Here is a 26,373-nt window from a genome sequence, read left to right as displayed (position 1 = left end):
ATAAATATCGTGTCGTGAGATGGATATCGTGATAATATCGTACCGAGACATTTGGATAACGTTACATCCCTAGTGGTCATAGCTTCGCCAGAAAGTTTGAGTTTTCATTTACACACACAGTTCTGTAGTAACTTGATAAATAAGTGGAAGGAAGGAAAGGAAATAAGGAAATAAGTGCTCTTTTAAGTCTCTACACTGGTATCGGTTGCTGTCGGGTGCTGGCAGATCGTATCAGACTCGGTATCGGAACTGAGAAAAGCAAGATAAGTGCATCCCTAAACAGAAGGACATGCGTGAAGTTTCATGTCCAAAATCTATCGGACCATTTGCTCTCTGAATAATAAGACACACTATTAGCCCTGTAGTGAATTAGAACACTACTTTAGCTGTGTCTTATGGAGCCAATCTTAACCACGAGCACGATGTCGTCTTCACATTTAGTTTTATGATTTGGAACATCTTCAGAGACCGCCACACACAGGGGACTTAACAGTATTATGTATGGTTGCCGCGCTCCGTACGTCCCATAATCACCCTCTCTCCATCTCAGTGAGCTCCTACTAAATGACCAGTCGCCATGATTTGTCTCCTTACCTCCCCCTTTTTTTTCTTCCTCTCCTCCTCCTCTGCTCCTCCTCTTCTCCTTCTTCTCCCCTCTGCCGCCATATGTCGCCACGTTATGACCGGGCGAAGCGTCACTCTCAACTAATGCCTTAACCGCCACATTTTGACGTTGATTTATTTGCGACAAAATCAGGGGGCGACGAGGATAATAACGGAATGACATTATTTGTTTATCGAATCCACAGCCCCTGCGTTTCTTGCGGTGGTGCGAAGGCGCTATACTCTTCGCCATGGAAGCGCCTTTTGAATTTTGATTGTGCCGCGATTAGGGGGTCATTGCAGTCACTTAACCCCAACCGTATGAATTCTAAGAGTAAAGACAGAAAGAAAACACATTTGGATGGAGCAATTAACGTGTCAAAGATGTTTTTTTTTTCCGTCATTCCTTCCGAGTTAGCTCTATTGAGGATGTTTTGTGTCACTAGCAGCTGGTTACTATTTGTAGGCGATGAGGAAGAGCGAAGTGGTGTGAATAAAATGTACTTTAAATACCAGATGACCCATTAAATGCCTGATATTATATCTGTGAGTGGCAGTCACATGTTCTGCCTATCTAGTTTAGATTAGCACAGTGCAGTCCACCGAATGCTTGCTGTATCTTTTTGGCTTGATCTCAGCACTTTGAAATGTGAATAATGCAGTACAGTATGACGGTTGTACTTATAAAATTTAGTAACACTGCCCATAATGGATGTAAAAAGGATTCACGAATATTTAGGTCACAATATAATCATAAGAACTAAAAATAAATACTAGTCTTCAGGTCAGGCAACAGAACTTTTGGGGGCCAGGGGCAAAAAGCTTCACATGGCCCCCCTCTATCATAACTAAATCCAGCCCAAACTTTATTTGTATAGCAGATTTTATAAACAAAACAGTCTCCAAAGTGCTTCACAGAGCAATGTAAAACACTTTACTTCAGCAGAATTATGTTTCAATATGAATCAATAAATTAAATAATAATAATAATAATAATAAAATCAATGAACAAAAATAATAAAATCAATACATAAAAGCAGTACAAAAAATAATAGATAAAAACAATAAATACATAAATAATAAATAAATTAATAAAAATAAATAAATAAAAGACACAGAGGACCACACATTTCACACGATGTTAAAATCACATGTACTAAAAAAGAATTTAAGAGGCAAAAGTCGTTTAAATCCAATCTACACTGCAAATTTGGAAATGAAAATAAAGTTGGCCGCATACTAGAGAAAACATAGGGTAGTTTTTAATTTTACCATTTTGTGAAAATATTGTGGTCAATCTAACATATTTTGCTTCTTTCTCTTTAATATGCTATCTCAAATATCTTCCTGGCAACAAATTTTAATAAGTAAACAAAGCTTAGAAGACCACTTGTTAAAATGTGATCCCTGGCAAACAGATTGCCAGCTTGGAATCCTCACGAAGTAATTAACAGATTTAATTTGGCTATTTGCCCCGCGTACCAGGCTGCGTGTTTGTTCAAAACCTCACCCCCTCTTATCAGCTGTGTGAATAGTATCTCAGGGTACACAATGCCGCGGTGGAACTCAATAAAAGAGTTAAAGGCAAGGACAATCTCAAAGACAGCCAGTCTGATAACAAAAGGGCCTCACCTAATAATCAACTACTGGACTTGGCTGTTTCTTCACCCACACAGGAAGCTTGGTGGAAGAAGGAATAGAGAAAGACCATGCCAGTACTTGCCAGCGTGTTTTATGGCTAATTGAAGCATTTGGAATAAAACAGCCTGAAAATGGCACCCTTTAGAATTGCATCAGGGTTAATATATCGTGATCCCACAATTAGCCCAGGATTGTTAAGATCTCTTTAATTCGGTGAGGTCCATTAAGCGGGATGGGCAAGAAAGTGTTCCCTCTGAGACAATTTTTCTCCCCTCTCTTTGTTCTCTCTGCCCTGTGTTCCTCTCAGCAGCTGCTGTTGTAATCAATACAAATGGATGGAGTTGGCAGCACGTCGCCAGGTTATTTTGGCATGCGCCCTTTTTAGGTGCCTTTCCCACAATGCTCACATTTTGTTTAAGAAGTTAGTAAAGGATACATTATCTGCTAATAGTTTTAAGCAACTTTCTTCTCTTCCGTACCATAGGGTTGTCAGAAGTTGAAAATCGGATACTAACTGATACTAAAACTATTGAAACTAGATACTCATTTTCAACAAGTAAAGATACTGAAAATAATCTGGGCCAGTTTACAATGATCTTGAGCTTTATCAGAAACATAGTAACACAAAGAATTCCTTATTTAGTGGTGGCAATTACATTCTGTTGTCTAAAAGGTGTGTTTTTTTAACTGTTACCATTGGGGTGTACAAAAATATCTAAATATCGATATATCGTATTGCCTGATGTGATGATACAGTATCGATATCATTTGCTGTATCAATATATTGTCAAGAGTATTTTTTTTTGTATATTTTACTAAATTATTTTGCTACAGTGCTACAGTTTTGTTGCTTGTTTAGAGGAAGGAAACTCATTTATGCGACACATTTGACATTTTCACTGTTTTGATGATTAAAATGTTTGTGTTTCATATTAACTTTGTGCAAGAAGTGATTTAACAAAGACTTTTAGTATCACAGCCATGATTTTGCTTTTATTTTTATTGAACTGTATTGAATCGATTTGAAATATATCATAAATTAAAAGTGCACTGTATCGAGATATGTATCGTATCGGCAACTTCGTAATGATACCCAGCCCAAATTACCATCGTGGTATAATAATTAGTATCAAGTTTTAAGTAGTGAGTATCGAAGTACAGTTTGAAATTTCTATATAGTTATAACACTAATGTTCAATTAAGTAGTAGGCTATGCAAAATTAAGATGAGATAAGATTGATATTTTGAAACTATTTAATTGTACACTGAATTCTGGGAACATGCACAGCTTGCAGTTATCCTCTGGAATTGCCTAAGTAAATCAGTATCTTAGCATGTAGTAATTTGCATAGTAAATTTACACAACTGCAAGATAGTAAATTGCAGCTGATGAACAGAACTAGCACATGTTTTTGGTTGCGATTTGTTTATTTCAACTTCAGTGCAGTCTTGCGTAGCACCCCCTTGTGGATACACATTTTACATCCTGCTCCTCTGTGTAAAAGATCACTACCATTTGCTCTGAATCCCAGTTCTAAATCCCCACTTGGCCTTAGAGTGACTTCCACAGACCCACCACAGAAGCAGGAGGCGGAGGAGGAGGAGGAGGAGGAGGAGGAGGAGGAAGAGGGGAGCGGTCACGACTTAGACTTTTACAAGTGTCTCTTTGAGAATATGAGAGTCCCTCCAGGGTTATTCCTCCGTCATACACTGCACCGGTGGGAACTCCAATACTAGAACTGTTCAGATGGGATTGAAATTATTACTTTGGAGACTCCCATTGAATATTCCCAATCCTAGAAACCTTCCTTGCTAACAATTTTACATCGCACAAATTGACACATGAATATAAAGTGGCTCATGTTACAGCTTGGAAACAGACATGCACATAATTGGAAAGTATTTTTAATTGTATTAGTACCGGTAGTAGTAACAATGGTGATAGTAGGCCTTGTAGTACTAGTTTGTTGTAGTAGTAACAGTAGTAATAGTAGTAGTAGGCCTCGTAGTACTAGTTTGTTGTAGTAGTAGCAGTAGTAATAGTAGTAGTAGGCCTTGTAGTACTAGTTTGTTGTAGTAGTAGCAGTAGTAATAGTAGTAGTAGGCCTTGTAGTACTAGTTTGTTGTAGTAGTAGCAGTAGTAGTAATAGTAGTAATAGGCCTTGTAGTACTAGTTTGTTGTAGTAGTAGCAGTAGTAATAGTAGTACTAGGCCTTGTAGTACTAGTTTGTTGTAGTAGCAGCAGTAGTAATAGTAGTAGTAGGCCTTGTAGTACTAGTTTGTTGTAGTAGTAGCAGTAGTAATAGTAGTACTAGGGCTTGTAGTACTAGTTTGTTGTAGTAGTAGCAGTAGTAATAGTAGTAGTAGGCCTTGTAGTACTAGTTCGTTGTAGTAGTAGCAGTAGTAACAGTAGTAGTAGGCCTTTTAGTACTAGTTTGTTGTAGTAATACTAGTAATAGGCCTTGCAATGGCATATTTTACATAATTTTTGACTGTCAGTGTACTTTTTCATGGTATTTTCCCCATCTCTGCCAGCCATGGAAATACTTTAACAGTATTCCTTCGAGGTTACACAGATGGCTTGCATATTACTCACTTATTGGTCATAATCTAAAATGATCCGACTGCTAGCTTCTCATCCAGGGCTGTATATTCAGACTAAGAAAAGCGGTATCAACAGCTAATACCCTGCCGCTTAATGCCCAGGTAATAACTTGCGGTGCTGGAAAAGGCTACACATTTTAGCAACACCGGCTCCTGGCACTGTAGATTTGGCAAGTAATTAAACAGCATGCCACATTACCGGGCAATTTCCGGCAAGGTTTCCCCATAGCACCCTCCCCAGTCTGCGCAGGCTTATCTTGAAATATGTCCCCTTAATCATTTTTAATAACGTTGTAGTGAAAATCGGCTAAATGAACATATGATTTGCCTGACTGTATGCTCAGATATCGGTGTTATCTTGAAATGGGAAAGGAGGAAGGAAGCCCCATTGAAACAGGTACAAATTCACAGTAAACGCAGTGATTTGGAAGAGCAGGACCTAAGCCTATCGTGATAATTACTCATGACAATATATTTTCAAGCTTAGTATTCATCGTCTGTATATTTTCTTTGCAATTTTAGGCAAATTCTTGTTATCTTAGTTGTAATACACTACGATTTGAGCTGCAAAGGGTTGAATAAGTCACTTCTAAGGCTTATTATAAACCTTTTGAAATGGTTTACTCGTATTATCCTGCCTTATAGCTTTTGTGTCAGTGGTAGGAAAAGATATCCAAATCTCTCGGTACGATATTATCACGGTATGATATTTATTGCAATATTTTGGAGAGGCTGTTTTAATTGTAGATAGGACACGTTTCTGCTTTTAAAATACCTTGATAAGATTGTGGTGTGAATTTTTACATAATCCCAAGAATTCAAGTAAAAAACATATTTCTCTGTGTTGCACTGAAATGAATTATGGGATATGTAGTTCCCTATGTTTATAAGCTACTGTAAAACAATACATTTAAGCAAAGAGACTTGTAATTCGATATTATTTTAAGACTTTTGACAAATGATATCGTGATATTTTTGTTATTGTTACATCCCTAGTCAGTGGCGTTAAGTAGTTTCAGTAATATCGTTTATCATTATATATTTCTGTAGAGATATATTAAGCTTCAGGTTGCAGGATCTTGTGGTTTGAGGTGTGGGTCAGTTTCATGTAATAGTGTCATATTTATCAGTTATATATATTTCTGTAGATATATAGCTTCAGGTTAAGATCTGTGTGTTACATAATTTCAAGAGTTTGCACTGAAATGAATTATGATATGTAGTTTATGTTTATAAGCTACTGAAAACAATACATTTAAGCAAAGAGCTTGTAATTCATATTATTTTAAGACTTGACAAATGAACTATAACTAGTCAGTGGCGTTAAGTAGTTTCAGTAATATCGTTTATCATATATATTTCTGTAGAGATATATTAAGCTTCAGGTTACAGGATCTTGTGGTTTGAGTTTGGGACAGCCCTTACCATAACACTGGCCAATGCTAATCTAATAGTGTGCATGGAAGGGTTTGTTCTTGCTGGGATAGCCACGCAGTGTCCCATGGCGATGAGGCTGTTTATCTTTCCGCTGGCTTCTAGTCTCCTGGGTTGTTACTGTAACTTGCACATACAAAATACAGTCCTGCAGATTTTACACGTTTTGTACTGGCATGGCGAGTTTATCTTATTATTGACGTGTATCTTCCATTATTTGTGGGGTTATGGTGTTGCACTTTACATTAAAACTATGCAGTGTTTGATGCTCTGACAATGACAATAAAATCTTGAATCTTGAAACTACGTTTAGGTTTTTCTTCTAGTGAATAGCAACTAGTGAATCTGATGTTACTATTGGACTTAAGCTCTGTTCATGTTATGACTTGGAAATAGGCATTTTCATATTGGAAAGTATTTTTGCCCTCAGTAGTAGCAGGCTTATAGTCAGAGTAGTATTGGTAGTAAAATTTTGGCAGAAGGCTTTGTATTAGCAGCAGTAGCAGTAGCAGCAGTAGTACTAGTAGTAGTAATAGTAGTCACAGTAGTAGTAGTAGTAGTAGTAGTAGTAGTAGTAGTAGTAGTAGCAGCAGTAGTAGTAGTAGCAGCAGTAGTAGTAGCAGCAGTAGTAGTAGTAGTAGCAGTAGTAGTAGCAGCAGTAGTAGCAGCAGCAGTAGTAGTAGTAGCAGTAGTAGTAGCAGCAATAGTAGTAGTAGTAGTAGTAGTAGTAGTAGTAGTAGTAGCTGCAGTAGTAGTAGTAGCAGCAGTAGTAGTAGTAGCAGCAGTAGTAGTAGTAACAGTAGTAGTAGTAGCAGTAGTAGTAGTAGTAGTAGCAGCAGTAGTAGTAGTAGTAGCAGTAGTAGTAGTAGCAGCAGTAGTAGTAGCAGTAGTAGTAGTAAGTAGTAGTAGTAGCAGCAGCAGTAGTAGTAGTAGTAGTAGTAGTAGCAGCATAGTAGTAGTAGTAGTAGTAGTAGCAGCAGTAGTAGCAGCAATAGTAGTAGTAGTAGTAATAGTAGTCGCAGTAGCAGTAGTAGTAGTAGTAGTAGTAGTAATAGTAGTCGCACTAGCTAGTAGTAGTAGTAGTAGTAGCAGCAGTAGTAGCAGCAATAGTAGTAGTAGTGGTAGTAGTTGTAGTAGCAGCAGTAGCAGCAGCAGCAGGTCTTGTAATAATAACAACAAGTAGGTCGTGTCGTAAATTAAATAACAATTTAAACACAAAAAAATCTTGGAATTATAACATATATTATTTCAGCTCAATAGAATCAAATATTACACTTGGACATAGGCTTCTTAATTAAAATCAAACTGCAATTGCTATGCTTTGGAAGACTCCCAAAAGACTAAACTGATATTAACCAAGAAAATATGTTACTCACTTGATATAAAATAGCCATTATAGTAAGTTGTGTTTTGTAAGTTCTTCTCCAGTCCCCGATGGTACTACTATCAGCTCCTCTGTGCCTGTTTTCCTCACATTTGGTGCATCATCTCGGCCATTAAGCGGCCAGCTGCAGCAACTGTTCTGGCACATCAAAGTGGAGCTGAGCGGCACGAACAAGCTGTCTCGCTCACACCCTGCAAAATAAATATATAAATACATTGAAAATACTGAGTGGAGTTTGCGCGAGCTTCATCTACCAACATCATTAGGAGCATTGGTGGAAGAAGTAGTCAGTTCAGATAGTAAGAGACACCAGAACAAAAAAAACAAACTCTATTCAAAGTAAAATTGTCACATAAAAAATCTACTTAAGTAAAAATACCAAAGTACAAATTTTAAAATAGTCAAAAGTAAAAGTATTTCAAGCATGTTTTGAGATATTTTCTGCTGAATTTGGTTGAACAGAGACAATTGGATACAGTAGATAGTTTTTTGTTTTTTTCCTAGTTTCATTTGTTTGCTTAGCTTATGAAGTTGATAAAAATAAACCCTTCAATCTTTTCTGCAGGTCATTAATAAAAAATACTTTTACTTTCAGTTCAGTTAAAAAATGTAGAGATACCTGCTCTCAAATGTAGTGAAGTAAAATTAAAAAGTAATGACTTTAAAACTGAGTTAAGTGTAGAACAGATACCTATTTTTTTTTTTTAACCAAAGTACAGTACTTTACTACTTTACTTTCTACCATTGATTAGGGTGAAAATATTGACAAAAGTTAATAGATGTATCATGCAAAAGGCCTAGATTTTATTCATAATTACTGAGTATTAAAACACTTGGGTGACTGTATTATCTAGATACATTTAATGCCATACTATGAAACATTCCACGCAAACCCAAAACATCACCATGGAGACAAGCAGGTGACGGATCTTCCATGGAAAAATGCGACATATAGTGCACCATACAGACTTCACGTAGCTTGTTTTGGTTATGTACAAGTGAAAAAGGTGCACTATACTCAATGTTTGTTTGTGGACCGCAGCCCACCCGAGCCTATTCCTCTCTTCCCCAGATGCTTGCTACTTGTCAGCCTCCGTAATGGGTTTTTCGGGGCTAGATATTATTTTGGTCCAGTAAGCTGCGTGCTTAAAATATGAGTGACAGGCTTGACTCACTTTTCCAAGAAGCAGAATTTAGTTTTTAAAGAAAGCTGCCAGAATTTGAACTGCTCTGCCACGGCAACAAAAATGAATCGACTTTATTAAAGGGGGTACATTCTGCAACAAATCTATCTTTTTGTATTGATTTTGCACCTTTTTATTTGACTTATTTCAGGCTAATAATTCAATGCTTTTTGTTCTTTTTCAGTGGATGATGCATTTATGTTTGTATTTTATTCTGTTATGCACAATTTTCAAAGCTTTTAATCATGTTCTAGATATTTTACCTCACCTTTTATTCACCTAAATTTGTATTTTGAGTGATTTGTGGAAGTTGGACTAATCTTGAATCGCTTATTTTTAAGCCTTTTTGCCAATCACTTTTTCCCGTTTACATCAGCCCACTGCTCTGTGCTGAATTTGTTCTCTAATTTTATTTTCCTAATCATTGATATACATATGGATTCTGCAAAAAAGAAAGCCATCCATCGACAGCAGCTCTTTTTTGTGATGAGATTTACGGCGAATATTGTGATTTAAAATTGACATATTATACGATAATGATCCACGGGTGTCATAGATTATAACTATATAGCAGACGCAAGCACAATAGTTCTTCTTTAACAACAAAATTGTATCATTCATGAGTAAAATAATAGTATATGTACATAATAAGTACTGTAGTTTATAGGGAGAAAGTTGAGTAACAGATTGCAGGCAATAAGGACAACAATACATCCAAAACAAAAACTTCCCTTGACTAAAATGTCCTATATCTTCTTTCTCTCCATTTGTCTGTGTGCGTCTCCCTCTTATTCCCGCTTCCTAAGAAGATAGATGAGGAAAATGAGGCCAACTTGCTGGCAGTGCTTACAGAGACCCTGGACAGTATCCCGGTGGATGAGGACGGATTGCCTTCGTTTGAGGCCTTGGCAGACGGAGACGTGACCAATGCCAGTGACCAGAGCTGCCCCTCCTCCCCCTGCGGCTCCCCCCACACCCCCGAGCCCGAGGAGCCTTCCCTGGTAAGACCCGACCCTCCCTTTCCTCTCCTCGCCCCCTCTCCTCCCCCTTTGCCATCATTATACCCTCCATCCAAATTCATGTTGTTTTGGAGACTCTGCAGCTCCGGGTGCATGCTGCCAGTCTGTGTTGAACAACCGATAAGGCACTTTGACAACCCCTTGGCACCAGAAGGCCCTATTCTTCCCACTGATGTGTGGTCATAACCGACTCGGACACATTTCCTACATTGTGCGCCGAGGCAAAAAAAAGAAAAAAGAAAACAGCACAGAGGAATAAATGCATTGGATGTGGTGCTAATTACATAACAGTGTGACTATGGCAGAAGCTCAGTGTAGTAACAAGTGCCCGGGCCAACTGTGGATGTAACTGTCAGGGGTGCTGGAATCAAACTGGGACATAATTAAAGTATTTGATAAAAGAGAATAGAAATCTCTCTGGTTTTGCTAAGTATGTTTGTTCTGTAGTACAAAGTGAAACTAACTACAAATTGTTTTTTACTGATCTTGTACAGCTTTTGTTGTAATGTAAATCTACGCCCTACGTGTATTTGTCCCTTTAGACATTCTGCATACTTTTTTAATGATTTCATAGGTGTTAGGTGCATTTTTTTTTTAGATTTTAATGAGCGAAAGACAAATTAAGTACTAAAAATTAGCAGTACTGTTGTTAATACTGGTGGTAGTACTTTCTAACTTGTATTTTGTGCAAGACTTATTATAGAACTTTGTAATATCATTTCTTAAGTCCATGCTTCCATATTTGTCTCGATTTGAATTTGGTTTATAAAGTTAAAATATGTCTACTCTCATATCCCTCTGCACTGAAAAAAAAACTTAAATAAATAAATAAATAAATAACAACAACAACAAAAAAAGGTCTACTGTGAATTAGCATCTTTGTTTTGGCTTTAATTTAGGACCTTGATTCAAACTCTCTTGAGACAGACACTAGAATCTAGCATTAATAACAAACAAGATTTAAAAAAAGAAAATGATTTTTTTTTACAATTCAAAGTAGGTTGAGGGCGTGCGAGCGAGACAGGAGAAGTTGCAAATGATTTAACAAAGCAGGAGTCTTGTGACTGTTACAAAATACCATTGCCTTTTGGTTCCATACTGGTTGTTTCTATATGACCTTTAGACCAACTGACAGCACTGTTTACTCCAACACATTAGAGAAGCTTTGTGCTGTTTACATAGAAACACTGGGAAATGTGACCTGGGTTATCATGTAGCTCAGTCTCATAAATTAAATACTTTTTGTACACAACTAAAGGTTTTCTTACTTCAAATGATACTGCACAAAAACAGATAAAAGTAGTATTCAGATCATATATATATATATATATATGATGTTTTCGATTTGTTGTGGTATTTTTTACACTACTTATTCACACCATTCAACTAACAGAATGACACTACTAAATGTACTTAGTTAAATGTCTTCAGTGAAATTATCTAATTACTTTCCTCTTATAATTTCCTGCTCCACTCCACCACGGCACCATTTGAATTACACAAGCCTAATTGAAAGAACATCCGAATAACCTCACTTCCCCTCTGCTTCTGCTTCTCCTTCTTCTTCTTCTTCTTCCTCTCTTGTTCCTCGTCCGCTCGCAGCTGAAGAAGCTCCTCCTGGCGCCTGCAAACTCCCAGCTCAGCTATAATCAATACACAGGTGGCAAGGCACACAACCATGCAGCCAACAGCAACCACCGGATCCGACCACCACCTGCCGTCGTCAAGGTAGGGACAAAGCGTGACAAATGTAGCCGCGGAGGGTATACGCGCCGTGGCCCTCCGCTGACTCCTCTCCACTCCTCATGTTTTCTACTATTTATTTATTCATCCTTGTGTCTTGGTGGCCGCTTTTAAAAGAGCGCTGGTTTGTTCTCCCAGGAGTCCAGCTCGTAATGAAAACAGGCTGATTGCTGTTGGGCTTTTCCAGGCGCTGCACAGACACTGTAGTCTCATTAGTGCTTCCACTTATCGCCCATGTAGAGTGTGGAATGTGTAGGAAAGAAAAAAAAATATGCCTGGCAGTTGTGTGGTGAGATTGATGCTTTGAGATGACAAGATCAAAATATCAGACTTGAAATTCTCATTAGATGGATCTCTAAAGAGTTGTGCCTTCTGAAGGGGTGGGGCTGATTAAGATTAATGCTAGTCAGTTAAAGTATCGTATGCTTGTGAATGTGAATAAATGGGGTGTGTGATTTCGGTAATGTCTTTGCATTTGGCATCAGGACATGACACGCTCTATGTTGGATGTCATATTTAGCTTCCAGCGTGTCATCATTTGCTCTTGTTTGAGAAAAAATGTCTGAAATCTCTATTTGTTCTGCTTTCCCCGGTGCCTCAAATCCTGTGGATATAGAGGAGCATGTGGATGTGATGATATTGTGTGACTGCATATAGCGTGTTTGCACATTGCAGAGCTGCAACCTTCCACACACGGTCTATTTTCATACTGTGCCTTTGAGTCATCTGTTTCTGGAGCACAGCGAATGAGGATTCCCGGAGGACATGGTGTGCGTACAGAGCTCCAAGGGCCACGCAATTAAGATGATGGGCGGACTGCACTCCCACCATTGCCTCCCAGACAGTTGGGCAACCACTGAGCCTGGGCTGTCTGAATCACTTTTAGCCTCTCCCCAGTCCCATCCCTTTCTTCTTTTATGTCTGTGTGCACTTAAAACTCTAATATTCCTATTACTGCCAGCTGCACTTAAACCAAATCAAATGATTTTCTGTCTCTCTCCTGTTGAGCAGACGGAGAATCCATGGAATGGCAAAGCGCGTGGGGGTGCGACCCAACAGAACAGGCCCGTGAGGCGGCCCTGCACAGAGCTGCTCAAATACCTGACAGCCACAGATGACATCCTGCTCCACACCAAAGCCAGTGAAGCCAGGGGCCCCTGGGGGCCCGGCAGTAGCAGAGACAAGAGTGTCCTGGGTCTAGGTGCCTCCTCCTCTTCCTCCTCGCCTTCATCATCGTCCACTTCCTCGTTCTCCTCCCTTTCCTCCAGCTCCTCCACCTGTTCAGCGTCCAAGAAGAAGTCGGTGTCTCAGCAGCAGCAGCAGCAGCAGCAGCGAGGTGAGCGCCGGGCTGCAGGCGATTGTAGTGTGCCTGGTGTTGGGGCTGGGAAGTGGCAGCGGTGCCATGCTCACCATGATCAGAAGTCCCAGGGCTGTGGCCATGTCTGTCCCAAACTGGAGCACAGGGCGCCCAGTGAAGAAGGAAGGCCGCCAGGCGAGGCCGCCCGCCTGGCCGCCGCTAGCTTTATTAGGTATATGCATTCTTATTCCCTCCCTCCCAGAGAGGCGAGTCACAGCTGTGGGCATTGCCGAGGGGCTGCAGGTGCCACTCAGGCTAGTGGGGGCTTTGGCAGGCAAGGCCATAGGAACACTAGTGGTGCCCAACAAGCACCACGCAGACACATCACACTGACCATAAAGAAAAGAGAGGAGAAGCCAGGCCACCCCTTACTCAGCCAGCTGCTCACCTCCAAACACAAGCCTGCCCACTACCAGGTCCAGCTACACACACGCAGCCCTAGTCCCATACCCCCTTCCCTCAAAAAACAGTCACCCCCCAGGTCTGAGAGCCCCTTCCTGACAGAGCCACACATGGACAAGGAAGAGCAGAATGATACAAAGTCTGTTAGGAACCATGAGGCTGAGGAGCCTGGATCTGGGCCCCTACTGTCCCCTATGACCTTTGACCTAGAGACAGACTCAGGCCTAAACATGGGCTTTGGACTGGAGCTGGGGTGGCCCAGCAGGGGGCACTGTGGGGAGGAGCCTGATGAAGCTGATAATGATGATGGTGTTGTTGATTATGATGATGTCATGGGCAGCAGTGTGGCTGCAATGCTCTCACAGGGCCTGCCCAGCCCACTGTTCCCTGTCCCTCCCTGCTTCATACCAGGGCAAGGGCACCCACACAGGCAGGCACTCAGCGAGCACCCCGACGACCAGGGCCACCCATTGTTAGGTAATCATGACTGCATCCCCCCACTGGCCTTATTTCTGCTCTCTCTTCTCCCTCTCCTGCTCTAACCACTTCCCAGTTTGACTTCACGACTAACATGTATTCTAATTTGAATCTAACAGTCATTCGGAGGGCACCCACAACAAACAGCCTGCTAGCCAATGCTTTTTGCTAGTCCCAGAGGCAGTCTTTTAAATTAAAATTAGCAAAAAGGAGGGGGTGGGAAATGGGGCGAGCCTTGTTTTGCTACTGTATGTCTTGTATTCATAAAGTTGACCCTTGAACCCTGTTTGGCTGATTGAGCAGAGTGTGCTGATATGGACTTTAGTCTGGGAGCCCGGGCTGCACTTTAGAGCCATGTCCCTTTTGCTGGAGCACAAGGCGGCCAGAGCCTCGGGCAACTGCACAAGCTTCTCTGACTCTCCTTTCTTCCTGTTTCCCCCTCCTCTGCGTTTGGTGCATGCCATTTATGACTTTACTGTCCAGAGAGGGGCTCACCCACTGTCATTGTCTTGTCTGTGGCATTGTCGCTGTCTGTTCTTAACTCCATCTTCCGTCTTGCTTGTTGTTGCTTTTTTCATTTAAGCTGGGTGTGTGTGTTAGGCCCCGTGATACATGTCTCATCACATCATCCTGCCTCACCGAGTGGACAGTCTAAAAACCTACTGTTTAAGAATGGGGTCAATCTTAAAGTTTTGTAGCAAATAGTCTCGGTAGACGTTTTTCTAACATGGGTTGGGTGTTTTGTAGTGATAATTGCTTTATTAATGAGCCAATTTGAAATTAATTGTTGCAGAATGTGAGTGTTATGACTAGATCAATAATTATCAATGCTCCTTTGTGTTCTGCAGCCAAACCAACCACCTTGCCACTTCCTTTGACCCCAGAGTCTCCAAAGTAAGTGCGAGAAGTTTTTCCACATTATTTCAGGAAAAAAAAAAAAAAAAAAACAAAGGAAAAAGTAGAATCCAAGACTAGATTCCAAGTTGAGGCATTTTTGTGACACTCATTTCCATTACTTATCTCACAAAAGCATAACACTTTTCATTCTGCGTTATTGGAAAGTTATACATTTCATATTTTTGTCTTGCAGTGACCACAAGGGATCACCATTTGAGAACAAAACCATTGAACGCACATTAAGCGTGGAGATCGCTGGAACTCCAGGTAAGCATATACTCTACAAGAAGAAAGTAATTAACTCAGCATATAAAATTTTCACATGAGTCATTGCGTTTTGCCACTCCTGGCTTTTAAATGGGTTAATCCTGCTTTCATCAGAGTTCAAAGTTCAAGGTGAAGGGAGAGTTTTATGTGCCACAGTATTGATTAGAGTAGCCAATCTCCATGCGGGTTTATTAGCAAGCCCCTCCCACTCACCCACCTCTGCCCCCTTTGAGTTAATATGCCGCTCCCCTATCAGATCTAATGCGCTCTGACTGTCGGCTTGCTTAGTCCATGCATCAGTAGAAATTGAATTGGCAGTGTTATTGTTTTAATTGGTTTTACTGCATAATTCAGTTTTCCCTATCTTGGCCATGTCCCTATAGACGTACATGCAATTTGATCAACTGACATGGGACTTCAGTGTAAGTACAATGTAAGCATGCTGCTCTGTCAATATAATATATAGATTTAATTAAAGTGATAATATTAGTAATCATAATCATTTCAACCCTATTAGTATTTATTGGCTTGATCATAGTTTGTAATGAATCCAAATAGATGAGCTAACAAATCAGCTGGTTGCGGGAAGGGAGGGCATCTGACATCAAACTGAAACACTATACTACTGTCATCGCCATCACTGCTACTATCACCACTACCACTACTTAAAGGTGCACTATGTAACTTTGCCTGTCTCCACAGAAACAGTATTGCCAGGAATGTTCGACACTATGGCATTAAACTAGTCAGGTTGGCATCCCTCTGCTAAATTAAATTTTTCTCCAGCGACTAGGTCAGGAATCAGAATACACTAGACGGTTCGTAAAACTCCAGAAGTGCGAGTTCGGGCACCAGCCAATCAGCGAAGAGCCATAGATTCTGTGTTGGCAACGATTCCCGAGACTGAGGATTTAAAGCCGGAACAAAGAGAATGTTTGGTGAATTTTATCAAGGGGAAAGACGTTATTGCCCGTCTTCCTACGAGATTTGGGAAAAGCTTAATATACTAGTCAGCCCCGTTAACGGCTCATTACATATGTCACAACCAAATAGTAGCGACTGGTTAAATGAAAAAAGTACCCGCCGACCGTCAAGCGAACATATTCTCATGCTGCGAGGTCAGACGGTTTCTACGAAGTGAAACCGTCTGATGAATCTGGCTAGCATTAAACTATATATCTTGGATTGATTCCGTTAAAATACATGCATTCTCACTGCTGGCGCCACCTGCTTGTCTCCATGGAGATACATAAGTGCAGTGCCATAGTGTTGAACATTTCAGGCAAAGGGAAATGTTACATACTGTAGCTTTAATGCTGCATATATATACTAACATATAAATTCTAGTCTTAGCAGTATATTTTCTTTCCAAGCTAAATGTTGGGGGCTGTTTGTCTACCCCAGTTCTATTTTGCTGTGTGCACCAAACCCCAGGAGAAGTCTTAAATTAAACCTCTGACCTTGGTCAAAGTGCTGTTTAACCCTTATGTATAGATAAGCTTCTAAGGGCAAAGGTCATGATTGGTGAGACCTAAAAGAAACAGTCTAAAAAGCTCTAGGGCAATCGGGCAGTTAATATTCGTTCCCATTAACTGTGCATGGTTGAGTTTAACTAACCTGCGGCCAGACCTCAGAAACAGCCGGACATTCGTTGGAGAATTTGTATTGAATATTAAGCGTTTTAGTGTGTATAAATCCCAGTAAGTGAAGGTGAAAGATCGTGAGTTAGAGGTCCTACGAGGATTAAAAGTAACGTTTAACGACAATGGCGATTATTGTGCAGTGACTTATAACCAGATGGAGGTTAGGCCAGCGCACTGTTCCACAATTCACCTTCAAACTACTTGAAACTTTCCATGGAGCACTGCCAGTTCACTATTACTTTATACCTTTATGAGGTGGTGTAGTAATAGTGGCTTCATTGAAAGATAACATCTGTAGATATGGGCCTGTCTTGTTGCCAGGCGTATTAAAACAACACTATGTGATTTTTGCTCTTTTTATTGGCCTGATAACAAAAGCTTGTGCATGCCATAGAGTTTGTTTAACTTTTGCGGTGGAGGTTCCATCACCTGCCTCTCTCCACAGAGGTGTTATAATTTCACCTGGAAGGTTCCACAGCACGGCATTCTCTATCCAGCGTTTACTCAAATACACATGGGTTTTCTTGCTTAAAAGTACCTTATAAAAGACACATTTTTACAGTTAAGGGGTTTGCCTCTCCACAGATCTGACCAGCAACTTGGTTTTGTGGCATCATTTGCTTATCTTTGTGGAGTCAGTGAACGTTCATTTCAATGTGTGGAATATTCTAGGCAAATAAATAAGAAGTAGGTGGTAGAACCTCCACCTGAACAGTTACACTTACACCTTTAACAGATTAACTTCTTTTTTTTTTCTTTTTTTACATTTTTTTTTTTACCATATTGTCTCTGAGTTGGACATTTCACCATTATAATAGTCAGTCAGCTCTAAATGAATTTGTCCAACATGTTCATGGTCCACAGTTTCTTTTTAACAAAATCATACCACTATTTTGAACTGTGGGATGTGCATTTCTTTGACCAAACCAAAAGAACAAAAAGCAACAACAGGCAGTGAATCCCCTGGGACTTCAGTGTTCAGGCCTAATCTCTGCCTAGCTAATAGATTTGCCCCGCTCTACTGTGTTGTCTTTAATTACTGTATCTCATGACACTGGGGTGGTCCGTGTGTGTTGCTATTTGCATGGCTTACCGCCGGATCAACTCTTTAAGCCCGGAGTTGTTATTCGCTCCGAGGTCTGCACTCTCAATTTCCAGCTGGACGGGGGAAATGATTTGGATACACTCGCTTCCTTTCTCTCCTCTCTCCTTCTTTGGCGTTCGCCCGCTGACAGCTCCATGATTGGTGTCGGCATCTGTGGACCATCCATCATGAGCGAGTTTGACTGAGAGGCACATATTTATCTAATTCTGATTTATTTCACCCCCGTCACTAATGGCTGCTACTTTATGACCCCACGCGTACATTGTTTTGGACAGATGGTGCTTCATTGCGCTGCAGACCCCTCCCTTTTCTGACTGGCTTTCCGTTTCATTGGAATCAAGCGAATCTATATCCTTATGTCTGCCATTATAATAGCCATTATTTACAAAGACTAAGGCAGCCCAACAGTCTATTTTATTTGATTTTATTTTATTTGAAATTCGAAGTGAAACTGGATTTTGTCTAGTTGTCACCCTTATTAGTGTGATCACCTGATGTAGTATTGTTTAAGTTTACAGTGCAATGAGAAGACCTCCCATTGACTTTTTTTTTTCTATTGCCAGTTACGTTTTTTACACTGCAAAGAAGGCAAACTAGAAGAACTTCTTGAATTGAAACTTCCATATCCAAAACCATATTACAGTGCCGTGGTCCCTCTTAACAAAATTGAGCAAGTTCCAAAGGAAAATATGCTTTAAGTTATCCAATGTTACACCAAAATAATAATAATAATGTAAGGGAAAATATTCTATGGTGTTTACACATCGGCAAATCCCCATTGCCACAGACTGTATATTAGAAACTGTCTTTTGCATAGAAACATATAGACATTCCCGGTAATAACTAGGACTATGATAAGCCCCTAGATCTGCCATTCCAAACACAGCAAGTCAGAATATTTATGTACCCGCCTCACTCAGTCAGTCTTTTTGCCAAGCTGTCTTCCCGGCACTAACACTGGATTTAATACTAATAGCTGTCATTTGGTGCAATTCGCCTGCAAAGGAGGGAAGAGCGGTGCATTATAAGAAGGAACAGAGGAGAGCGTAGGTGTTTCAAAGTGGCTGACTCGAGACTGTGAGTGCACTGGTACGGCTGTGTGGGCATGTTTGTGAGACAGACGAGAGACAAAACGCCAAAGAAGGAAGACAGGTAGAGAGACAGGAGGGAGAAGAGAGAAGGAATGTACAAGACCCCTGCCTCGAATGAGAGTAATGGCGATGGTGCGTTTGTGTGAGTGCATTAACAGTGCTATAAAGTAGGCTCATCTCAGGATTTCCTATATAAATGCCATCTGTCTGGTTATAAATCTGTAGGAGGAGGGGTTGGGGCAGAGGGGAGGGGGTGATTGGGTAGGACGTACTGTCTCAGAAGAATGATGGTCCATTTGCCAAACTTGCACAATTAAGACATTTCTCCGTGGCAACACTCAAATCAAGAATGTATTTTGTATTTCCTATTCTCCATTCTTATACAAGGGGCAAGTAGATGGACATGTCATTTAAACCCTGATATTGAACGTGCTGAAAACAGCAGGCACTCCTCACCTCTTTTGAATGATAAAAGCCATAGTGTTTTATTCTGATGACTTGGCAGGTGTCCATTGTGGGGCGGATACTGTATCGCACGTGCCCATGCATTAGGTTTGTCCTCTGCTTGGTTTTATGTTGTGTTTTTTAAAAAGGGGATCTTTCCAAGGTCAGAAAGGAACCGGATGGCAAGTCACCCATATAACAACACCACCATATTAAGTTACACCAAGCATTACATTAATCTGTCAAGATTGCAATAAAATTGAGCTCAGGATTAGGCCTGGTGAAAGTGAATATTTTAATCAGACATGTCTCTATGGCCAGTGCCCATAAAGCACGCTGCATTTATAGACGAGGGGAGGAGTTGAGGGCTATTTGGGTAGATTTGGATTATGACTCCATTTAAATTAATGGTTCTTCACAAACCTTTGTGTCTTTCTCTTTCTCTTCAGGTCTGACACCACCTACTACGCCCCCACACAAAGTCAGTCAAGAGAATCCTTTCAAAGCATCTCTCAAAACCAAGTTGTCTTCATGTTCCTCCTCAGCCTTGGCGTGCAAAAGAGCCAAGCAGAGCGAGGCGGGCCCCGGCGCTTTGGCCCCGGCCCCAGGTGCCTCAGGCGGGGGCCCCACTAGAAAGGGTCCCGAACAGACTGAGCTGTATGCCCAGCTGAGCAAAGCGGCCAGCGCTCTCCCTTTCTCCCTGCACTCAGCAGGGGGCGCTGCCGAGGACCAACGTAGCACTAGCAACAAGCGGTCTCGTGGACACAGTGACCACGACTACTGCCAGGCAACAGCAAATGCCAAGAAGGACGGCAGCACGGCCACCGCTCCAAGCACTACAGCAGAGGTCACACCTCCAGACGACAGGCATGTGGAATGTAAGGACTTAACTATGCCCCCATCTTCATTGCCATTCTCATCTTCCCCAATGTCGGCTTCATCCATGTCTTTGGCTGAGCAGCACAAAAAGGAGGCAGCCCAAATGAAGGAGACAGAAAACCCTTCACAAGAGGTCCCGTGTGACCAATCCTCTTCCAACAACCGGAAACCCATGCGCGACCAGGAAATCCGAGCAGAGCTCAACAAGCACTTTGGTATCCCAACACAAGCGCTCTACAGCCCGGAGAGAGAAGTGAAGTCTGCAGCTCCTCCATCTCCAGAGGAGGCCTCTGACAGTTCCCCACGGCTGCCCGGATCCAGCTACCTGCACCCAGGCTTCCTGCCCTTCCATGATGACCTGGATGTGGGGCGGGAGAACCGTTTCCTGTACCCCTGGGAGGGCACTCCTCTGGACCTCCTGTTCGATTGCTCCCCCTGCTCTCCCTCCTCCTCGTCCCCTCCATCCAGCTGCTCCCCCTCACGAGGCTCTGTATCCCCGCCCTCCTCCCTGCTCCTGTCTCCCAGCAGGCCTTTCTGCTGGACCAGCAGCGGGTCACGCTCCAGGTCCCGATCCCACTCCGGCTCCCGCAGCTCCTCCTCACACCACCGGAGGCGCTCTCTCTCCAGCTCACCCGACAGACGCCCCTCCTCTTGGTAGGTCCCACACAGCCTCATCCTTTACCCTTCACTGCAGGTGCTCAGAGTGGAAACAGCAGTATCAGAGCTGCTGGACAAAGCCTGGAGACACATGGCATGGTGCTTGACCTTCTGCCAGTCTACACGCACATACCTGTACAAAGTCATTTGGCTCTGAGTTCACTCATTAATCTGCATATAAAAAAAACAAAGATATCGCAGTATTAAATCTCCTTTGCCCCTAACATAATAACTGTTAGTCTAACCGATGCCCAGCCTGTTTTTTTAACATTTCTGTCTAATAAAAAATGGACTCTCACTAAACAAACAGTACTTTAAAGATGCCAGGGGCTGTACTTCAGAAGAGCCTCTCTCCCGTAGAGGACTTGAAGTGGAGTGTGTCCCTAACATCCACTTTTTGTTTAAATCTTTCTCTCACTCGCTGCCTTTGCGTTTGATGCCGGGCTATTGTTTTAAGCGGCAGCTGTTGTTTTTTACCGAGTGGCGAACCCTCCTCTTTTACATCCCCAGAGATGAAAGAGAGATCCAGGCTGTGGGAATGTAGTCTGAAAAACCCCACTCAAAAGAGACCGCTATCATCAGAGTACTGTGTGAGAAACTACATTTCCCATGGTTCCCTTTGATCAGAGCTGCGGGGTTCTGTTGTTTTTAGTGTCTGAAGAGGAGAAGTGGGTAATATTAGTTTGCCGGTTATCGGTTTGGTGAGTGTCTGCCAGTGTACGATTCTCTTGTGTTGACTTATGAATTGTTTATGTTTGTGTGATTACTTTAAGTTCAGCCTACTACACAAAACCAAGAGCTCATTTTCTGTGGGCTTGTTCTGAGCAACCTGCTAACAATGATAGGTCTACTACAACCCCAAATAATTCCTAACTGATTAAAATAATTTAGCTCAATCGTTAAATTAAAATGTGCATATTCGGGATGGGCTGACCTGGATTTTTTTTTAGGCCACTAACCAATATGACCACAAGTGAGAGTAAGAACGAAGACTGACCGATAAATCGAAAGCTTCGCCTTTCGACTCAGCTCCCTCTTCACCACAACGGTGGTCATGAGCTCTGGATAGTGACCGAAAGGATGAGATCGCAGATACAAGCGCTCAAAATGAGTTTCCTCCGCAGGGTGGCTGGGCGCTCCCTTAGAGATAGGGTGAGGAGCTCAGTCACACGGGACTAGCTCTGAGTAGAGCTGCTGCTCCTCCACGTCAAGAGGAGCCAGTTGAAGTGGCTCGGGCATCTGTTCTGGATGCCTCCTGGGCACCTCCCTCGGGAGGTGTTCTGGGCATGTCCCACTGGGAGGAGGCCCCGGGGAAGACCCAGGATACGCTGGAGGGACTATGTCTCTCTGCTGGCCTGGGAACACCTCGGGGTCCCCCCGGAGGAGCTGGAGGACGTGTCTGGGGTGAAGGAAGTCTGGGAGTCCCTGCTTAGGCTGCTGCCCCCGCGACCCGGCCCCGGATAAGCGGACGAAAATGGATGGATGGAATAACCAATATTCTTAATAAATAAACTTTTCTCGTCTGTAAAAATAGTAACAATCTGAGATATAAACAGTTCTATTTTCATTTTGGCTCATTGGTGTTTAAAAAGTGCACACAGAGAATGGGGTAGTGCTAAAAAGTCAGTGGAGAATATCAGTATCGAGGACAGATGACGAGTGATACCAATATTTGCAATATCAAGTGATACTGAAGCTGGAACCAATATTTCGCCCATCTCGAGTTTATGTAGTAAATTTAGTCCTCAAACTGTAGGGATGGTGGTTTCTTCGCCTCCATTTCGTTCGAGACATTTAATCTTCAGTGCTGAATCTTACAGAATATTACTGTTCATAGAAATATTTGTTTGTTTGAGTGAAAAAATAATGCAGTTTGTTTATAAGGTCAGCCGACTTCACTCAGGCAGGAGAAAACCTTTTTAGATGCACTCTTGTTCTACATCTTGCTCACAAATTATACAGTAAATCAATTCTATCACTGACAAGCCTTCAGACGGGGGTACTTAGGGATTGGAGTTAAAAAATGACACTACAAAAAGGTTGTTATATTCATTCACTGGTACAGATAAATAGATTTTTAACACAAATAATTCTCAAAATCCCAGTTCTGTGATGAATGTTTTACAGTGTAAGATCCTCAATCTATCCAAACTGCCATCCCCACGCCTCAGAGCGTTCCCCCAAACTTCTCTCCTTCCATTATTCAAGGCTTCCTTCTTCAGCACTTCAATAATTGAGCAAAGGAAGTGTAAGGAGTACAGAGTTAGCCTCGCTAGTCGGCCCACTAACATCCACAGTATTGACCAGGTCTCATGCAACTTACATAGTACAGGTACATAGGTGCTCATGGCTCAAGTGTATAAAAAGTTCTGTGTGATATCAAGGCCACTTTCTGTGTAAGGGGAGTTGAAAGAAACTACACTTAAAGATGCGGTATGTAACTTTACTGGAGGTTCTGACACTCTATCTACTATCCATGTGTCTATCTGAACATAATAGTGTCTCTTATTGTAGAAGTAGAGATAGAAATAGCAGAACTTATTGTAATAAATAGTGCCAATAATGACAAATAAGTAGTAGTAGTAAAGATGTAGAGTATTATTAGAGTAGTATTGTACTTACTTGTGATTTTGATGTAGGTAAAATGTTTTAAAATGTAGATTCTTTTTTGTATTCTTCAGGGCTCGTCAGAACACAGAATCCAGCACTTTCCGTTCCAGGACTCACAAAAGCCCTCGGTCCCGCTCTCCTCTCAGCCGCAGGCAAAGGTAGGACTTTTTATGAGATATTTTTGTTTTCAGTTATTAACCTTTGCTGAGCTAGGCTATATTACACAGATGAGGGCACAGCTTTCTAACATTAACGCTCTGCTCAAATGACCCCATGCTTCCAGGAGAGGGTAGCCAAATGTAGACTAATTAAATACAAAACACTGCTTCTTGCTGATTAAATTTTGCTGAAAGTAGGTGTCCCTCTTTCTATTATTGTGTTGTTATTTGTAGAGATATATCATGGAAGAATGACCCAACAGTATGAAGAACAGCTGTGTCTTTTCATTCATGGGTTTCTGCTTCTTGTTTTATGCAACTTTTTCTCATTCCAAAGAAGTAGTATCACAATTTACACTTTACACTTTTTTTGGATCTTGTTATAATGTTGTTTCCTCATCAAATCACACCTGGAGTTGTGTTTTGTTTCATTCACACATGTTTAACACACAAAAAAACTGTGTATTTAGGTTAAGTTCTTATCTCTGTTTTTGATGTCATGTGGTACACAGGAAGTACTCCACTATGTTTTTAAACTCGTAAACACCAAATCATTTGGATGATTTTAGCCATGGAATTGTAGCCAGGCCGGCGCTACCTAGTGTCTCCACTCAATTTAATGTCTCTCCAGCGACTAGGTCAGGAATCAGAATACACTAAACGGTTCGCAAAAACCCCAGAAGTGTGAGTTCGGGCACCAGCCAATCAGTGAAGAGCCATACATTCTGTGTTGGCAACGATTCCCGAGATCGAGGATTTAAAGCCGTAATAAAGAAAATGTTTGGTGAATTTTATCAAGAGGAAAGACGTTATTACTCTTCTTCCTACAGGATTTGAGAAAAGCTTTAATTTACTAGTTAGACCCTTTAGCAGTGCATTGGTCAAATGAACAAATTCTAACATTGCGAGGACAGACGGTTTCTACGAAGTGAAATCAGCTGATGAATCAGGCTTATGGAATTACTAATATGCCTTGAAAACTACCACTACTTGACATCACAAAGTGGTACAGAGCATTTTGAGCTTTGGAGATGTAGACAAACTAATAAAATTGTTATGTGTGAGCTACTGGGTCCAAATCATTTCCCGTGTGGAGCAATAAAGTTTGTCTAAGTCTAAAAGATAACTCAAACATGTGTGAATGAAACAAAACTCAACTCTATTCTCTTAGCTTGTCTAGTCTCAGTGCCTCTCTCCAGACTCTAGTGATTGCATATGCAGAGTCTGGGCACGGGAACATAGTGACACTTCTCTGAGCTGATTTAGCATCCACATGCCTAATGACACCCGACAAGCCCAGAGACGCTCATCAGTCCAAACTTAACGGACAAGTCTAGTGCCAGTCCGGGGGGTGGGAGGGGAGAGAGAGGGAGGGGAGAGGGTTAGTGAAGTTGTACTTTTTCCTTGTCTTGATGAAGCCCTAACTAAGCAGAAAGTAATGACATGTGAAGTTGTGCTGACAGCTGCAGCCCGGACTCCCGACCGCGCTGCTCGCCGGCTCTCCCGTGGGCCCCTCCTGTGGGCGACGTAATCACCGCCACAGCCATTGCGCTTATTGTACACTTCTTATCATAATGAAAACACGTATTCTTCATATGTAATCATGTCCAGCCCTTAGCGACCAATATAACATCTAGAGAGTAATTAAGTAAAAGTTATCCTATACTTCACTGATACTTTATTTTATTTCTAATACCTTATTTTATGCATGCCTTCTTTCTGATATTGCTTCATAGTCCATATGTTTTACTATTAGTACTCATTGTTTTATGTTGCACTATATTACAGACACACATTCCAGTTTGTGAATGTAGTTCACTGACAATGACAATAAACCCTTTTCTGAAGTACTTTCTCTTACTACCAGGGCTACCTACTTTGTTACCAAGGTTAAAATTTAACATCTTACTACACTTTTCACTTTATTTCTGGCATAAAGCGTCTCCCATGTCCTTATTTCAATGAAGTCACAATGAGAGTGACTGTATTATTGCTTTATTGTGGCCAAAAAAAACCTACTGTGGTATTTCTTTCAGGTACGACAGTTATGAGGAGTATCAACACGAGCGCCTGATGAGGGAGGAACATCTCCAGGATTATGAGAAGCGAGAGTTTGAGCGAGCTGAGCAGAAAGACCGGCAGAAGCAAAAAGCTATCGTAAGTCAAACTATACCAGTCTGTTGTTTTAAATGTTTTTCTGGCCAATCCGTACAGCGACAGACCTTCGTTGTTTATGTATGTTTATTGCTTTACCCATGACAAAAAGAACTTAGGGTCAGGGAGGGGCTCTGGTAAAAACATGTTAAATCAAATATGCAAATTGCAAAAAGCCAAAGGTATGTAGTGATAGTAGAAGATATATTCCAAGATATTTCATTTTTGCGTGAACATGCTTGTTAATGTACAAATTCCTGCATGCTATGTGGATTTGCTGTGACAACCCTAAGATGGAAAAGCCAAAAGGAAAACTGAAATGTCAGCTCAGGACACAAGGAAAAAACAAATTTGAACTCATAATATTTCCTGTATGCAGCCTGCAAATTTGGCATTTCCTCTATACCTCCCCTCTCTTTGTCTCAGTATGACATTAGTCAGGTTTCCAGCGGCGACCACCCGTTGATAAAGCGCACCGTAAATGACGCAGTAATGCAAACTCGGCTTGGCAGGCATACACTTTTCGACATAGAGGCACAAACAATTACAAGGTGTGTGGAGCTCGAGCTGTCAGAGCGGGTTTGAGAGTCCGGCCGTGTGAAAGATGCTTGTTCCAACTG

At 41.5% G+C, this 26,373-nt stretch overlaps 1 protein-coding gene across 3 annotated transcripts in view; it reads left to right on the top strand.

Annotated features, from left to right (window-relative positions):
• ppargc1a (peroxisome proliferator-activated receptor gamma, coactivator 1 alpha) overlaps positions 1 to 26,373 on the top strand; it is a 57,098-nt gene that overhangs the window by 18,539 nt on the left and 12,186 nt on the right. The window contains exons 3-10 of one of the 3 annotated variants that reach the window (XM_055156669.1): positions 9,660 to 9,851; positions 11,472 to 11,597; positions 12,624 to 12,948; positions 14,697 to 14,742; positions 14,939 to 15,012; positions 19,745 to 20,828; positions 23,513 to 23,599; positions 25,636 to 25,756. In XM_055156669.1, the coding sequence (XP_055012644.1) occupies positions 9,660 to 9,851; positions 11,472 to 11,597; positions 12,624 to 12,948; positions 14,697 to 14,742; positions 14,939 to 15,012; positions 19,745 to 20,828; positions 23,513 to 23,599; positions 25,636 to 25,756 (2,055 nt within the window). Of the gene's footprint in view, positions 1 to 9,656; positions 9,852 to 11,471; positions 11,598 to 12,623; positions 13,849 to 14,696; positions 14,743 to 14,938; positions 15,013 to 19,744; positions 20,829 to 23,512; positions 23,600 to 25,635; positions 25,757 to 26,373 lie in introns of all 3 variants that reach the window. The other 2 variants (XM_020923853.2, XM_055156668.1) reach the window with 2 other exon arrangements.

The sequence above is a fragment of the Boleophthalmus pectinirostris genome, unplaced genomic scaffold (genome assembly GCF_026225935.1).
Source record: "Boleophthalmus pectinirostris isolate CB_2022bp ecotype Guang Dong unplaced genomic scaffold, ASM2622593v1 HiC_scaffold_20, whole genome shotgun sequence".
NCBI lineage: Eukaryota > Metazoa > Chordata > Actinopteri > Gobiiformes > Gobiidae > Boleophthalmus > Boleophthalmus pectinirostris.
The sequence above is the reverse complement of the archived record's forward strand: the minus strand, read 5'-3'. Positions and strand labels throughout refer to the sequence as shown.